The sequence below is a fragment of the Babylonia areolata genome, chromosome 35 (genome assembly GCF_041734735.1).
Source record: "Babylonia areolata isolate BAREFJ2019XMU chromosome 35, ASM4173473v1, whole genome shotgun sequence".
Taxonomy (NCBI): Eukaryota; Metazoa; Mollusca; class Gastropoda; order Neogastropoda; family Buccinidae; genus Babylonia; species Babylonia areolata.
In genome coordinates, this window is record NC_134910.1 from 18,788,951 (window position 1) to 18,805,508 (window position 16,558).

General features: G+C 44.1%; 1 protein-coding gene across 2 annotated transcripts in view; it reads right to left on the reverse strand.

Moving 5' to 3' along the window:
• Nucleotides 1–7,984, reverse strand: part of LOC143277734 (protogenin A-like) — a 208,257-nt gene extending 200,273 nt beyond the window's left edge. For both annotated transcript variants that reach the window (XR_013053779.1, XM_076582632.1), the window contains exon 1: nt 7,816–7,984. Coding sequence is in view for 1 of the 2 variants with exons in the window: in XM_076582632.1 (XP_076438747.1) it covers nt 7,816–7,885 (70 nt within the window). In the remaining variant the exon portion in view is untranslated. The remainder of the gene's footprint in view (nt 1–7,815) is intronic.
• Between the last annotated feature and the right edge of the window lie 8,574 nt (nt 7,985–16,558).

Here is a 16,558-nt window from a genome sequence, read left to right on the forward strand (position 1 = left end):
AGTGGGGGGAAAAGCTGACGGCAACAGTTTTATCTGTATATTTCATTCAAAGTTTCATCTGTATATTTCATTCAAAGTGGGGGAAAAGCTGATGGCAACAGTATGTGTGGATTATGTGTAATTTATGTGCATAATTTATGGATTTTTACTTTAATTCCCATGAAAAGAAATTGTATGAAGTACTGTTTAAACAACCTCTATCTGTCATTCTGTGTATAATTCTTAACTGTCTCTTTCAGTCCATTAATGCAAAATGCCATCTACAACTGCACAATGATGAAGGCTGCTGAAAGAAACCAATCCTATGAAATATGCTGAATACTTAATTAAACTTAAAGAAAAGGAAACAGTGCAGTTAAGGCATGAGTAGTGAGGTCGACATAGGTGGAGAACAGATCAGCATTTTGCTCCTGACATTTCTCTTGCAGCTGCCTTGCAGCAAACACCATGTCGGTGGTTCCGCGCTCTTTCCGGAATCCACATTGGCTCTCAGGCAAATGACCTTGGTCAAGGTGTGCTGTGAGGCGGTTTAGTAGGATCCTGGCAAGTATCTTGCCTGTGATGGAGAGCAAGGAAATGCCCCGATGGTTATCACAGGCTTGCCGGTTCCCCTTTCGCTTGTACAAGTGAATGATAGATGCATCTTTGAAATCCTGGGGGATCGTCTCTTCTTTCCACATGAGTGAGTACAGCTGATGGAGCTTCTCAGTCAGCACAGTGCCTCCATCCTTGTAGACTTCCGCTGGTTTGGAGTCTGAGCCAGGTGCTTTGCCACTGGATAGCAGGCAGATTGCTTTCTGGGTCTCAAGAAGTGTTGGCGGATCATCCAGTGCTTCGTTGATGGGGACTTGTGGGAGACGGTCTATGGCTTCATCATTTATGGAGGAAGGGCGATTTAAGTCACTGTTGAAGTGCTCAGCCCAGCGTTCGAGAATTTTCTCCTTCTCGGTGATCAAGGTATTCCCATCTGCACTGAGGAGGGGGGATGATCCTGAGGATGTGGTGCCGTAGACTTCTTTTAAGGCATCATAGAACCTCTTCATATCGTGCCTGTCAGCATATCCCTGGATCTCATCAGCTTTGTCACTCAGCCACTTATCCTGCATCTGACGTAACTTTTGCTGAACAGTCCTGCGGATGGCATTGTACACATCCTTTTTTTATGTGGACTTTGGGTTGCTCAGGTAGGCTTGATGCAGATGGTGTTTCTCATCCAGAAGCTGCTTGATTTCATCACAGTTTTCATCAAACCAGTCTGTGCTTTCTGGTCATGGGTCCCAGGGTCTCTGAAGCTGTACTATAGATCAGCTCACGCAGGGTCCTCCAGTCAGACTCCACATTCTGGTTGTCCAGAGAGGCGGATTCCAGACGATCTTCCAGCAGCTCCACAAAGGTCTGTTTGATGGTGATGTTTTTCAGCTTAGCGATGTTGAGCTGTTTTGGAGCCTACTGGCCTTGGGGGCATCTCTTGGGTTGGATTCGAATATTCAGCTTCAAGACTACAAGGCAATGGTCGGTCCAACACTCGGCACGGCACATGGTCTTTGTTACACGTACATCTTGCCTATCCCTTTTCCTGATGATGACATAATCGATGAGATGCCAATGCTTTGAGCGAGGGTGCATCCATGATGTCCTGTTACAGGTAGGTAGGCAGAAAACTGTGTTGGTTATCAGCAGTTCGTGCTCTGCACAGGTCTGAAGCAAAAGCAATCCATTTGGGTTGCAGTGGCCCACACCGTGCTTTCCAATCACTCCATCCCAGGAGATGTAGTCAGAGCCAACTCTAGCACTGAAGTCCCCAAGAATGATGAGCTTGTCTGCTTTCAGGATAGCAGCAATGACAGAGTGAAGGTCCTCGTAGAACTTCGCCTTCACTTCATCCGGGTTGGTCATGGTTGGGGCGTAGGCACTGACAATGGTGAGGTGCTTCTGGCCAGATGCCAGTGGGAGTTTCACGGTCATAAGCCTATCGTTGACTCCCTCTGGGATTCCAGCTAGCTTGCTGACAAGTGCTGTTTTTACTGCAAAACCAACGCCAGCCTCACATTGCTCTTCGCTTCCTCATCCACTCCAGCTGAACGTGTAACCAGATCCCCGTTCATTGAGCTCGCCTTCGCCTGCAAGCCGAGTCTCACTCAAGGCTGCGATGTCAATGCTGTATCTGGCGAGTTCGGATGCAACTAGTGCCGTTCTCCTTTGGGGTCTGTCTGCGTCATCTCTGTCCAGGACAGTCCTTATGTTCCAAACACCAATGGTGAGAGGAACAATCCTTGTTTTTTTCTTTTCTTTCTCTTTGTTTCGACCGCTAATGAAGGGTCCCCGCCAGCCGCGGTATGCTGGCCAGGGTAATATGGAGCAGGCAATTTTTAGGGCACCTTTTCCAGCCCCTTCCTCATGCCAGTGAGGTGAGCAGTGCATTCCTAACGAGGGCTGCCCAGACGCTCAGATGGCTGCCGAGCTCCATCGCTGCTCCTGTCAATGAAGAACGACCCTATGGCCTGAGCCGCCTGCGTGCATGTCTGCGTCTGCGACTGCCAGTGTACCCACACCTGTTGTTTCGTCGCTCGCCTGTCGCCACAGGACTTGGGGGTGATGAAAGGATGAAGGATGAAAAGTCATTAAGGATGACTGATGACTTGCGCGATGAGTTTGTTTAAAGTGAAGAGGAGTTGCGCAACATCGACCTCACTCTCTCGTCTGGGTTCACCAATTTCCAATGGCAAGACTAAGTCGAGACAACTGGAGGATGAGCACGGATTCAGTGGATGACCAAGATATCCTTTCAGTGTCTCATCTTGCTCTCTGTTGATTGGCTAAGAGCGGGCCAGACTAAGAGGGGCGTCTTTTCACTGTTAGCCGCGCGAAATTTGGCCAAACAGAGCAAACCATAGGCCTAGTTTGCATCAGTTTGACATGGTACAGTATATGACACCAAAATATCCTTTCAGTGTCTCATCTTGCTCTCTGCACTCCACAGTGCATTGCTGTAACCGCCTTCCTCTCCGTTGAACCGATAGGTTTCTTCCGCAGATTCTGCTGGATCCAGACTTCGCATGCATAGGTAGACACACCCCAGGGGCCAACTGCGTATGGCATGCACACAGCACGGTGGAGCTAGATGGCCGTCGGTGGCTCTCCTGAGCCGACGCCCTTTTATGGATCTCGTTTTTAATTCCATAGGGGTGTCTAGCCACCCGCCTCACCAGTCCCGGAAGGGAGGCGGTGGGAGTGCTGGTTTAGTCGCCAGCAACCCGACCCTGAACAGGTTGTACTGGATTACAGGTTACCAGTAGCAGATCTAATGACCTAACCTGACACATACATATGTATACACACAATCAAGCACAGCTAACGCAAAGGAAGTGGACCTGCCACAATTGAACTTATTGCTGAGGGAAATGGTGAGTTCTGAGACAAGATTTAAAAGATGCGAGGGAATCAGAATGACAGAGGTTATCAGGGAGCTTATTCCACGTCTTTGGCAACTGAAAAGAAAACGATCTGTGTAGTTCTCACTTCTGACGTGAGGTGTCCTGAGAAGTTGAGTATCAGAGGAAGAATGGAGCTGGCAAGACAGGGGTACAGATATGGAGGAGTTCCGATAGATACTTGGGGCCATATCCACTGACTGCAGAAAAGGTCAGAGTGGATAGCTTATAGTCTATTCAATCAGAAACAGGCAACCAGTAGAGAGGAGAAACATGGTCAAATTTAGAAGCTCTGCAAATGAGTCTGGCAGCGTTATTCTGAATTGATTGGAGTCTGTCTCATAGATATTTGGGAGGGCCGGCCAAAAGAGAGTTGCAGTTATCCAATCTTGAGAGAACCAGAGAGCATACAAGTGTCTTGGTTGCATCAGTTGAGAGATAGTGGTGGACTGAGCTGATTCTACACAGTTCCAAACAGGCAACTTTACAGATATTCGAAATGTCCTGTTGGAAGGAAAGTGACTGGTGTAGGATTACACCAAGACCACGAACAGAAGGAGAAAGTGAAACAGGTGTGCTATTGATCAGAACAGAGTCAGGAAAGGAAGGATGTTGACAAAACTTCTTTGGACAGGTTATCATAAATTCAGTCTTATCATCATTTAATTACAGGTTGCTGAGAGTCATCAGTCCTTTAGGCCAGCAATGCACTCCCATGCTTGAGTCACCAGTGCATCAAATTCAGTTATGGACGCCGACCGATAAAGTTGTGTGCCATCAGCAAAGCTCTCATGCGATGTCGCATGATGACTGATGACATCCAACACTGGAGCCGCATACAGCATGAAAAAAAACAGGACCTAAGATGGACCCCTGTGGGACACCATATTTTAAGGCAGATACTCTAAGAGTATCTACCATTTACACACACTTTCTGTGTACAATCTGACAGATTAAGACGTGATCCATGCTAGTGCAGTGTCAAGAATACCAAAGGAAGTTTTAAGTCTGTTCAAGAGGATAGAGTGGTCAATAGTGTATTCATGTATTTGAAATTCTATGTAGAAATCAAAATGCATGATTGATGATATAATGTTTTTGACAATATAAGATCTTTGATGTCTATGTTATGTATGTCCTTGCCAACTGCAAGGGTTATCTCAGTGCAGATCAGTACTGTTAATTAATTGAGAAGCCAAATACCAATACTTAAAACAAGATCGAGCACATATTCAAACCATACAGCATGCAAAAACAAATGAAAAGGTTCTGATGAACATGCTTCTTAATGACCCCAACTTCCAAGACTGAGACCTGTTTCCATCTCCACATACATTTCTTTCTCCTTTCCTGTCTGTTTTTGAAGTAATTTACAACACACAGTATGAAAACTATGATTCCACACCTGTTGAAACTGCCATATTGTGTTCTTGCTTTGCTGTTTTCCATCATTTTCATTGTGAATATCTAGGGAAAGTACTACTAGTACTATGTAGAAAGGCGTTTACAAGCACAAAAAAACAGGTCATCATTTTTTTAAGCATTGTTTATTGCAAGTATTCATACATTATGCATCAACTGTTCTTATTTGTATTGTCTTAGCCATATTTAACATTTGCATTGTGTACTAGACATTACCTGTCAAAATGAAGTGAAATATTTATTAACAATTATGTCATTATTTCTGAAATTTACTGGTGTGTTGAAATCAGCATGGAGACATGCAAAACTACAAACTCAGAAGATAAAAAACCTGGGATCCTAACTTCATTTTCAATTTTTCAATTTTTTTTTGTTTAACATGGGAAAGTTGGCAAATCAAAGACTACCATCAGTGCCATGTGCAAGTGTACACACACACACACACACACACACACACATGTAGCAGAGTTGAAAATTAATATGCAACACATTTAAAATTATTATCAGTAGAAGCAGAGAATTTATGTGCTATTAGTTAATAGCTGCTTATAATCAGTTTAGTTTAATCAATATAATGTAGAGGGAAGTGAATTTTACAGTGTTTTGAAGTAGTTTCGTCCCTTTTTTGTCATGATCTTTTGGAGTTATGTGTCTTGTGAACTTTGACATTGTAACTGTGAGCTGCTTTTCTTATTTTTTTGGTGATTACATCTCCATTCTGGGGTGGCCAGTTCACATCTCTGTTCTGAAGTGGGCAGTTCACATCTCCATTCTTGGGCGGCCAGTTCACATCTCTGTTCTTAAGTGGGCAGTTCACATCTCCATTCTGAAGTGGGCAGTTCACATCTCCATTCTGGGGTGGCCAGTTCACATCTCTGTTCTGAAGTGGGCAGTTCACATCTCCATTCTGGGGTGGCCAGTTCACATCTCTGTTCTGAAGTGGCCAGTTCACATCTCCATTCTGGGGTGGCCAGTTCACATCTCCAGTCTGGGGTGGCCAGTTCACATCTCTGTTCTGAAGTGGCCAGTTCACATCTCTGTTCTGAGTGGCCAGTTCACATCTCCAGTCTGGGGTGGCCAGTTCACATCTTCCAGTCTGGGGTGGCCAGTTCACATCTCTGTTCTGAAGTGTCCAGTTCACATCTCCATTCTGGAGTGGCCAGTTCACATCTCCAGTCTGGGGTGGCCAGTTCACATCTCTGTTCTGAAGTGTCCAGTTCACATCTCCATTCTGGAGTGGCCAGTTCACATCTCCATTCTGGGGTGGCCAGTTCACATCTCTGTTCTGAAGTGGCCAGTTCACATCTCTGTTCTGAAAATTCACATCTCTGTTCTGGAGTGGCCAGTTCACATCTCCATTCTGGAGTGGCCAGTTCACATCTCCATTCTGGGGTGGCCAGTTCACATTTGAAGTGGGCAGTTCTGCCACAGTATCTCAGTGGACTAGCCAGTTTGGGTTTAAATGGCCTTTGTCACTTTGAGAAGGTGTGTTCTTTTGTAAACTAATTATCTTGGATGAGAAAGGTTATTGCTTTTGAAAAATTGTTGTGCCATTCAGTTTAGTGTACTTGACATATTATGTTTTCAATGATTTATTCATTTTCACTGAAACTGATTTAAGACTGAAGTTAATTGTAATCAGTTTTATTTGGTTGCAACTACATTTGTTTTTGTTTTTTTAAGTAAAATAATTAATTTGTGGTAACCACAATACTTACCATCAAGCTGATAGAGTGAATTATTTTACTGATAATATTCCTTTAAAGTGAACTTCTCTTATTTGCAGACATCTTCAATGAATGATTTTCAGTGAATCTGTGAACTTAAAATGTATTAGTGTGCTTGTAAATGGAGCCAGATCATGAATTATGAAACAATTATTTATTAGTTGTAATTGTTTGATTTCAGGGTTTCTTTGCTCCATGTGGAATGTGTTCAAATCAGCATTACCCCATGTCCCACTGAAAAGGAATAAACCACCTCAACCCCATATTCCTGCGTTTGCCTGCCTGTTCATGATCATATTTCCATATAAACAAATAAGAACTCTCTTCTCCTCTTGCCATCCTGGCACAGCATGACACCCCAGTTATACACACACACACACATATATGTAATATATATATATATATATATATATTAATGTAAATTTGTGCAAATATGTGTAATATATTACGTTTATGTATCTGCCCACTGTCTATCTGCCAGTCTGCTGTTATTACTGTGGTTAACTCTTTAACAGTTGTTGGGATTGTCACTGTGCAACAACAAACTTACTGGTTCATGGAACTATTTCAAACATTGCTTTTAAACTAAAGTGATTGGAATTGTTCATTCATTCTCCATCCCGCCTTCAACCCACACCTCCTCTACCAGTCATCCCCCTCCCAACCCTCTCGATTTGCCCCACCCCCTCCTGTTCACATACCCCATTCCTCAACACAACCAACCGAAAGTAGGCCACATCAACCAAGCCTTGATCATCTTACTCCCACAACTCTACCCCCAATCAATGCCTCGATTTTTCAGCAGTTATTATGGTACAAATTAAATACAAATAAAGAAACCTTCAACACTGTCCTGTATTTATATACCTGTACTTGGTATCAACCAGCATTAGGCTCTTGGTATCAACGTACATGTCTTTCGTAATTAAACATAATTCGTTGCCACATTCATTTACTACCACTTCCAATGAAGCAAACACGCGTGTTGAGTCAAAAATTATGCCAGGAGCGACAGTCCTGCATGATCGAAAAGTCCCGCAGCAAGCCTTTTAACACCAGCCGATAACCCTTCTTAAACGTGGGGCGGCTTGCGCCATCTTCGATGCACAAGTTACCTCATTTAGGTCACGACTGCACAGCAGACGATCTCGCCACTGGAGGTTCAAGTCACTCAAAACCCGACACTTTCCGCGATCGGCCAGACAGACAAGGTCATACACACGTTGAGCCCTTACCTTGAGCCGACAGTCCTCCACACAGCAAAGTGACGGCGAAAAAAACTCCAACATGTATCCCTCTCTCCATCGTTGACTCTGTTCACCTCAGTCCCTACAAACAATTTCTTGATATGCATTCATGTTTGTGAACTGTTGTGCGCTGGCTGCAACGCGGCCTCGTAAACTGTTGTCTGTGTGCCCGCCACTGTGCACAGCGCTGCAACGACTGTGACGTCATCGCGTTAGTTTTATTTGCCAGACATGGGAGGGGGGGGGGTGGTGAGTCGCGGCTTTGGTGGTGGAGAATGCGGCTGGGGCGGGAGGGAGGAGTGGGAGAGCCAAACAGAACACGTTGGTAAAGACTCTGTGTGTGCGTGTGTGTGTTGAGATCAAACGTTCCGCCCATGAGCAAACCATGCAGCTCCTTTGGACAGCAAGGTAAACGAAGGAGGGAGAGGGAGGGCAGGGAAAAGAGAACAGAAAGAGAAAAGACGAAAAGAAAAAAAGAGTTGGAGAAAAGGAGACGCTCGGAGGTAGAGTGATGCAAGTTGAAGTGAAAAAGGTCAGGCTGATGCAGACGTCCAGTCACATCTCAGTGCTGACAGCCGGAATGCCCATGCTGGTGTGGTGTGGGGTGGAGTGGGGGAGGGGGGGACGGGTTGACCAAACATTTACCAGTCACTTTACAGATGAGCCTACCGCAACAAATAAGACCGTTATGACGATGTGCTTAAGGGGGAAAAAAGTTTTTTTTAAAGTTCAACTGAATGCGATTATAAAGGAAAACACTTCCCCTCTGCTCTTATTTTAACAACTAATATACCTAAATGGGGAGACGGAAATAGCAGGTTTCAAATCCCCACCCCTGCTCACCAAACAACACGTTACAACTGCTGACTGATTCTCAATGCTGTTCGTGCACTTTTATTGACATGTCACTGGTAAATAACCATTTGTGCTATTTCCTTGCTGATGCGCGCGCATGTGCGTGCTCGTGTGTGTGTGTGTGTGTGTGTGTGTGTGTGTAGGTCCGTTTTGAGGGCTGCTTCTTTACTGACTTGTGCCTCAGTCTTCTTTGGGTGTTGTTTTGTATCCTGACAAATACACTGTAGGTGGGTATTTGCATTGGCTGTGAACATGTATGTGTCTCAGTTCTCAAAATTTGGGCTATAAAGTGCACCAGCACCACTGAATGTGGTCGTGTCCGGGGTTTTAAGGATGTGTTTTGTTTAGTGTTCGCAATAATTTACGTCAGTACGAAAGAATTCTGAATGAATGAACCGACACAACATAACATTTTGAGAAAAGATAAATGTTCCAACATTTTCCCCCCTCATATTCCACTTTGCGTTCCTTTTGATATGGAACAGCACTGAGTGGTTTGTGGACTGAGGCTGCATGGTTTGTTGAAACTGAATATGATCATCGCAGTGATATCAGCCGAAGTTGATTAACCTGGCCTGGGAATTGCGCGCGCGCGCGCGCGCGCGTGTGTGTGTGTGTGTGTGTGTGTCGGTGTGACGGTGTGTGTGTGTGTGTGTCTGGCGGTGTGACTGTGTGTGTGTGTGTGTGTGCCGCATGCACGCGTACATGATGCTTTTAAAAAAATGTGTGGGCTTTTCTTCATCAGTCTCAGAGAAATTACAGCCGATAAATAAAAACCATGAAATCACTTCATTTCAACACAAGTGTAAAAGAACGTTTCCAAAAAGAAAGCTAGAAAAAGAGAGCGGGGGGGGGGGGGGGGGGGGGGGGGGGACACGGGGGTTGTGCGGGGGGGGGGGGGGGACGCGGGGGTTGTGCGGGGGGGGGGGGGGGGGACTGACAACAAACGACAACAGACACTGAACTGAAATTGAAACTGTAAAGACAAAAGCAGGTTTTACTGCCGCCGAGTCCACTCAGTGGCACGATGAAGTGTATGGAACCGTTCAGTAGTAAATGATCGAATAACACTTCAGTGTTCGCTACTGCTAATATACTGAGGTGATAAACTTGACCTTACAACAACGAACTATTTTTAACCATGCAGTAATTCTCTTCGGTCTGAGACAGAGCGAAATCATTACTATGAGTACCGTGCTTTCACCGGGAAGCGCCTTCCGAGTGAATGTAAGACTATTCAGTGCAGGATAAACCTTTGTCATTGTCCAATGCAAGAGAGGCGGACACACTGGCACTGTTTTGCGGATTTGGTTCAGAAGAACTGATAGTACATTGGAGACATGACTCAGTGTCAACCCAAGAGACCAGGCCAGCAAAGCAGAAAGTGGGCATTTTGGTTGTTTTTTTATTTTTATTTTCAAAAACACATGACTCAGTCACACGCGCGCATGCACACACACAGAGCGACCGAGTACAGTACATAGGTGAACCGTGACTGGGAACTGATGGGTGAATCTGGATTAGCAATCCGGTGATAGGGGAAACGGGAATGACGGCCGGGTGACGGAAACTGATGAGAGTGAATCGGGAACAGGTGAATCCGGACGACACCTCAGGTTTTAACGTGTGTGATTGTGTACGCGAAAGGGATTTGTGCATTGGTAAATCTGCACAAAATATTGGCCCGGGACATCGTAAAAATTTTCCCCGGCCTTTGCCTCATACAGCCAGGCGCCGATCAGTGTTGCCGGGACTTGAACAAGGGTCAGTTGTACAGGCAGGGGAGGAGACGTTACTTTGTGTCAGTGACAGTTGTCCAGCCTGCATAATAAGGTACACGTGGCAGGATTTGGGGAGGAAACTGATCATCACTGAGATCAATGGACCAGCCTGTTCTGGGAACAGGGAAAGAGCACGGCGCGGCCGGCAGTGAAAACAGTGACAGAAATTACTGTTAGTGGTGGCGCCCAATTTCCAGTGAGCGGGGAAATCAGTTTATCGCGGATAACTGACAGAGCATGGGGGACACCGGCGTAACATAGTATGTAAACTGGATACAGTTATTATGTATAGTTTGTTCCCCGTATAAAGAGGGCACATGAAATTCATGACGCGGCATCTTACAAATCATTGAAGATATGCGAGTAAAATTAATGAAGAAGACTGAGATCAGTGAATGAATGAAAACTTGAACAAGAGAGAGACCGCAGACAGACACGGACAGACAGACAGACAGACAGAAATGGATAGAAAGAAACCGAGAAAGAAAGAAAGAAAAACGATGTCCGATGTCACGTGTTATGATTTAGTGGTCACTTCATGCATTCAGGTCCGTCACTGACGTGCCTGTGGCAATGTACAGTTCGTCAAATGCCTGTGTGCAAGTGCCTGTGGCAAAACGCAGTCTGTCAAGTGCCTGTGTCAATGCACAGTTCGTCACGTGCCTGTGAAATGCACAGATCATCAAGTGTCTGTGTCAATGCACAGATCGTCAAGTGCCTGTGTCAACGCACAGTTCGTCAAGTGCCTGTAGCATTGCAAACAGCACGGCTGGCGGTGAAGCTGCCGTCTTATCCCCATGTCAGCTGTGCACACACTAGTTTCACTTTTCCTCCGAAAAGAGTGTGCTAGCCCAGTGGGTAAGGCGTCTGACTCACATTAACAAGTGGGGGTCCTGGGTTTAATTCACTGACTGGCCGGGATCTTTTTTATCCCCTCAGTCCCACGTCCAGTAACTCTGTGATTTTTCCTCAGTGGGGAGACAATAAATCGAAACTCCCGTGTGCAGCACAACACTGGTAAAATAAAAACAACAACAACGAGAATGAGACTGTGTGTGTGCGTGTCTGTACGTGTCTGTGTCTCTGTTTCTGTGCATTTATTCATTTATCCATCCTATATGTTGCTGTTGTTTCAGTTGCATGATAAGATGAATGGTCATACACCGTAAAATGTTGATGTCTGTCTGAGTGTGTATGTGGGTGTCGGCCTGAAATGTGATTGAATGACGCTGACATGAAACGAATGATGAGCGCCCAATGGCAGCCGTCAGTCGGCTCTGCCCATGTAGGCAGCATGGCCCGTGTGCAAATGACACCGTGTTTGTAAACCGCTTAGAGCTTGGTCTCCGACCGAGGATAGGCGCTATATATGTATCCATAGAGTCAATCAGTCAATCAATAGTCTCCGACCGAGGATAGGCGCTATATATGTATCCATAGAGTCAATCAGTCAATCAATAGCTCCTGTGTCTCACACCTGTCTTGCTAGTCAGAGGTCCGGAGAGAATCTGAGCGTACGGGATGGAATCTCACAATCGATCGACAGTATTTCCACAAGACCTTTGATGCAAGTCATTCGGATTAGACGAACTCCCTTCTATAACGTTCGTTTAGCGTACGTAAAAGAACCCACGGCAACAAGAGGGTTGTCCATGGCAAAATTATGTGGAAAACTCCACATAGTAAGAAAACAAATACACTCTCAGGCTGAAAAAAACACAGAAGAAATGGGTGATGTTGCTCTGCAGCGACCGTGTGCATGGTGACGAGCAATCGCCAGGGAAAAAAGTCGAATTTCACAATCTGTTCTGATACAATGCAATGCAATTCAATGCAATGGAATGGAAAAAAAAAAGCAATTCAATTAGAGAATGTGTGTCCCTTCAGCAGATCTGTTTTCATGGCTGTTGCTTAAATCGTCAAATCATATCCGATCAATAATAATTACTAATTAACTTTTCGTATATGCATTCTGTCACTGAATGTCTCGGTGCAATGTTTGCTGATGGTAAACATAACCCTAATCATAACAGCAATAGCGATGATTGCGTTCTTATTTCATAGCCGCAGTTGGCTAGAATCATGCATCCAAGACTTCATTGTTTCACACTATAAAGTGTTCATAGAAGCTGATTGTTGTATCTGTGCACGAACGCGCACGCGCATGTGTGTGTGTGTGTGGGTGTGTGTGTGTGTGTGTGTGTGTGTGTGTGTGTGTGCACGGTGTGTGTATGTGCCGTGTGTGTGTGTGTGTGTGTGTGTGTGTGTGTGTGTGTGTGTTAGAGAGAGAGAGGACTGGATGTGGAACAAAGTCACGCTCTCTAAAGGCCATTGAGGGTGGCAGTACGATCAGAGTAGGCGAAGCGGGATTGGGCGAATCGGACCTGCGCCGTGAGAGCCTGTAATCCATGTCCGGGTTAAGCTTCTTGAGTCAAGAACACTGACACCTTGCATGCATCACATGGAAATCGGAGTATGGATGCCTTCATGGCGAGATAAAAACAGTCATGTACGAAAATACGTCTGGTAGAAATGAGTGAATGTGAAAGAAAAGACTGGATAAGGATATCCATAAAGAAGGAAACTGCATCGTAACCTTCAGCAGTGATTTCCACACATCTTTCATAACTAAGTTAAATGTGCATTGTATATGGTACTATGCTGATACCAATATTAATATCAATAATGACGACGGCGACGACGACGATAAAAATAATAATGATGATAATAATAATGTTATAACCCTCCTTCCGACTTCCTCCTAGCCATTTGAGTAAAACAGTATGAAGGTCTGTCACCGCTGATTTTTGATTGGTCAGCTTGGATTTAACCAATCAGGGTCATCTTGGTTTAATGATATGCATGACAACATGGAGGAAAGATGAAAACTGGTTTGCACACATGGTCATTCCTGAGCCTGGTAAGAACGTGACACAGACTGAGAATATAGCAAAGTGAACCTTGGCTGATTTTGCGTTGTCACTATTTGTATTTATTTTTTGCTTTTTCTTTTTCTCTTTTTTTGTTTGTATGTGTGTAAAAAGAAAATAAAAAGAGGGAAAAGAAGGTTGAGAAATATTAAGATCGGTTCGCAGATAGAGGACAAGTGGATGCACACACTCACACTCTCTCCTCGTCTCAATAGCAGGGCCACATGAAGTGTTTTTTAAAGCTATATATCACGAAGTACTCAATAGATCCCAACAATAGCAGCACTAAGCAGACTGTAAGCATGGATAAGCACATGTAAGCAACACACAGCCCTAAATCAAACAGTTCACCCTATGCCGAACACAAACACAAAACGAAAACCCAGGTCAGAAAATCTCCGTTTGAAACATCCTGGACATCAGTAACATGAATAGTAATTTTCTTGTGTAATTCTGTGTCAAAAATCATAAATTACCTGTCTGCCAAGTTTAAATGATGGTATAAATGCAGGGGGAGGGTAAATATAGGCCATTTTCCCTTCTTTGGGCCATATAAATAACTTTTGGGGGTGCATGTGCTTGAAACGGCACTATATCCACATATTTCATCACACAGTTAATCTTTTCATCAGTGTCTACAGATAGAAATTAGAATGAGCTTTTCCAGTAATTACATTAAAATGGGATTAGTGCTGTAATAGCTTGTCACGTGATCAAATACTTCCGGTATACTGATAATGCTCAAACGCCAGCAACCTGATTACTGTATGAAGGATTTCTTTATCAGCGTGAGGTAACTGCTGGCATAATTAGGCACTATATTAGAATAGATTCGTGTTATAATATGTAGTAATGCATTTAATCAGGCCAGAATGTAAATGAAACGGAATGTTTTTTTGTTGTTTTTTTCCAATGCATTTTTATGAAAGAAATCACACTGTATCAATCTTACAGGGGTTTATTTGTGGTTTGAATGCAGGCGGAATATATACATATATTGGTCACCTTTCCTTCTTTAACTATATGGGTGGAGTCTGGGGTATACTTGGTTGCAACGCCATAGTACCAGAATAATGAACACAATTCATTTCTTTGTGTTAAACATAAACTAAGAAGCGTGGACACACGAATTCTTTATCATTCACAACAAAAACAACTTCGAGACAGACATACAAAGCAAGTCTCAGACTGAGAAATATGATATTTGATGTGTTCCGCACAAAACCCGTACAAAGTTTGAAGGTTATATAAAGAGACAGGATAATGTATTGTACGTATTTCACTTTGAAAATGCTAGACATGTTCTTAAATGGCAACAGTGAAACACTAATATAAGGACAGAAAGCCAAGCCTAAGAGAAGGAAGATACCACAGCCGGACCATCAACACCCAGGAAAAAAGACAACTTGCACTGAAAGCTTCCTCCCCCCCCCACCCCCAACACACACACAAGAGATTCACAATTCAAACCACAGGACTAAACATTCTTGGTGAAAATTAGGTTTCGCAGCTCCAAATCACCTGAGTGAGTTACTGCACTCATCAGTCATATACAGGCCGAACCATTACAAGTGCTTTTGTTGCTCAGTTCTGCATCAAAGAATAGAAGGTTGGAGAGGCAGTCCTCACTCAGAGTGACGGAGAAGCTCAAGTCGGCCATTGCCCCCCAGAAATGGCGTCTTTTTTTTCTTTTCTACTGAATATCGAAAGGCTCCTGGTTCTGCAAATGACTTCATGGAATGTGTCCGAACTTGAAAGAAAAATGCCCATGAAAAGAAAGACAGAATCACTCCCTGTTTCGCAACTCAGAAGACACGTGTTATGCTTTCACAAGTGGAAAGTGGAAATGCAAAATCACGTCGTTCTGTGCACTGCAATCCGCTATCTAGCAGGAAATACTAAACTTGTCAGAATACATATTTTGAATTACTTTTGCCTCTGCATGTCTCATAGTTATGTCCTTAAAACTTGAAACTGCAGTCTGCTACAATGGACTTCAAAGTAACAGCTTGCTGCCAGAAAAACATCTCTCCAGATAACGCGATTCCTCACTCCTGCGGAGACAATAGAGATTTACAGGAGTCAAGACGTTGACCTGACAAAGCATTCAAAATATAGTATGGCCAATCAAAACGTAGCAAGAAACTCTGAAAACCAGGCCCAGACACCGGTACTCAGCGACGCATATCCTTCATCGACACACTCGCTTAGCCTTCAGTATTAACCCCCAGAACTCCACAAACGATAAGGTAGAGCCCATACTCAAAATAATTGACACTCACGTCCCCATTCAACTCTCTATAGTTGGCGTAGTTATGTCCAGATTCATGCAGATTCTAACCAGATACACGTCTTCTGTGAGCATCCCATTACAGACTGCCACGATGGGTGTCACTCACTGGAACAAATCTGGCCAATGTGCAACAGCAGTCATCAGTTGACTGTGCCTAACCTGTTCTTCATGTTGTCATCGATAATATAACAGTGCAACACGTTCTGGATGTGTCACTGAACGCAACAAGACAACTGGGTCAGGAGTATGACATTGTTACGTTTTACTTTGCAGCTGCAAAGAAAGCACTGATGGCCAAAAGGCAAACCGAACAGTCCCAGTAGAACGTAGTATGTCCTGTTGCATTTCTCTTCTCTTGTTCTCTTGGTACTCTGGGAAACCCTCAAGAGAGGAACAGGCTTAAGAGACATCAGTTGGGCATCTGCACCAGGGGCTCCACTGAAGCCTTTGTGGCCGGGAAACACAACGACCATGCCATCAGAGTTCACCTCATTGTTGGAAGCTCAAAGACTCACCAAGTACTAAGGAACTCTCCGAGGGCGCAAAATGTGCATCTTAAAGCTTTTTTTCCCTTTTTTTTTAACATTGTCTGGATTCTTAAACCGCAGCTGACGTTTTGCGACAAAGGTAATTATGGACAGAAAAACTGACCAAACTATAAAGCAGATATTGTGAAAAATCCCCCTGCTGATGTAAGTGAGGTGTATGGAAGCAAAAACCATAATTGGTGACGTTTTGTTTACCAAATGAAACTTTCTTGTAAATTGCGGCGCCTCGATACTTGGAATTGTGGAGTTTGTGTCAGTAATAGAACATCTGTAACCCTTGGGTACATTTTAGCAGGTCATTCTTGATAGTAGAAGGTTGAGTAA